Source organism: Aplysia californica, unplaced genomic scaffold, assembly GCF_000002075.1.
Source record: "Aplysia californica isolate F4 #8 unplaced genomic scaffold, AplCal3.0 scaffold02718, whole genome shotgun sequence".
Lineage (NCBI taxonomy): Eukaryota > Metazoa > Mollusca > Gastropoda > Aplysiida > Aplysiidae > Aplysia > Aplysia californica.
In genome coordinates this window covers 4593-5859 of record NW_004799988.1, presented here as the reverse complement: position 1 = coordinate 5859, position 1267 = coordinate 4593, and the positions used below count along the sequence as shown (strand labels likewise).

Here is a 1267-nt window from a genome sequence, read left to right as displayed (position 1 = left end):
GTGTTTGTGTAAGTTTGTAGGTAGGTAGGTAGGTAGGTAGGTAGGTAAGTAGGTAGGTTGGTGGGTAGAGTGGGTATGTGCATGTGTGTGTGAGTGTTAGTGTGTGTGCACGTGCATTTGTATGTGTATGTAGGTAGTTGGGTAGTTAGGTAGGTAGGTAGGTAAGTTGGCAGGTATATAGGTAGGTAGAAGTGGATAGATGGGTAGGTTGGTAGGTAGGTAGGTGGGTAGGTAGGCAGGTGGTAGGATATGTGCATGAGTGTACATGTGTCCTAGGTGCTCACCTGTCCATCGACAACGACTGTGTCCTTGTAGCGTGTGGCCATCGCATCAGAATAGACATCTTTCCCCAACCCATGCATCTCCCTCACAAACACCAAGCAGTGACGCTGTGGGGCATCGCTGCCAAAGATCCCAGTTTGAACCTCATGCTCCGTCACTGAAGACAAGAAAGCAAGAATGAATCCAACATGTCTCCAGGAAACTCAAGGTGGGAGGGGGGACTATCACAGTAATGAACATAAAAAGAAACCTTTTGGGGGGGTTATTTTTGGTTTTCCTTAAAAAATATATACGGATTTCATCAGGTTCATCTCTGGAACATTATAATGTCTTACAATAGTATCCATATGTCCCTAAACATCTTATCACATTCTGTCACATTCTTCCACCCATTAGATATTCCACTATATTAAGGTAGACGACTAGATATATTTTCTGACCTCGCACTTTAGAAATATTGTACACAAAAACATAGTTCCACACCTGACATTGTGTAGAAATGCTTTCTCTCCTTTGACAGTCTCCCCTTGCCACAGGCAGAGATAGCAGCCTTATGTATTGAGGTTTCCAGCAGATTGCTGATTTGATTCCACTTTGCAACATCTGCATCTTTCTCTGCCTGTCGCCGGTCTGTGCGGACCAGGAAATTGGGCAGCAAGGTGTTCACTGGCTGCTCATATACGGGACACATGGAAGGAGAGTGAAAGTGAAAAAAAATATAATTATGTTTCTGTGAGCATGTCTATATTTAATTGTCTTGTAGTATTTAACACTGCATCTACATATATATTTGTGTTAATTTGTGAGTATGTAAGTGTATCTGTGGCTTCCACTTTGTCAGTATGTATGTCTGTCTGTGTATCTTTGAATGTGTTTGCATGTGTGTGTGAGCGTGGGAGCGTGTGTGTGAGTGTTTGTGTGTTTGAGAGTGTGTGTGTGTGAGTGTGTGTGTGTGTGTGTGTGTGTGTATGTGTGTGTGTGTGTG

The 1267-nt window shown here is 43.2% G+C and overlaps 1 protein-coding gene across 1 annotated transcript; it reads right to left on the bottom strand.

The window, feature by feature from the left end:
• Window positions 1-284: 284 nt before the first annotated feature.
• Window positions 285-955, bottom strand: LOC106014124 (the record flags this gene model as incomplete). The annotated part of the gene is given in 2 exon segments (XM_013091182.1): window positions 285-439; window positions 766-955. Coding segments are annotated over 2 exon segments (345 nt in total), but the record flags the coding sequence as incomplete, so codon positions are not given.
• Window positions 956-1267: the final 312 nt, after the last annotated feature.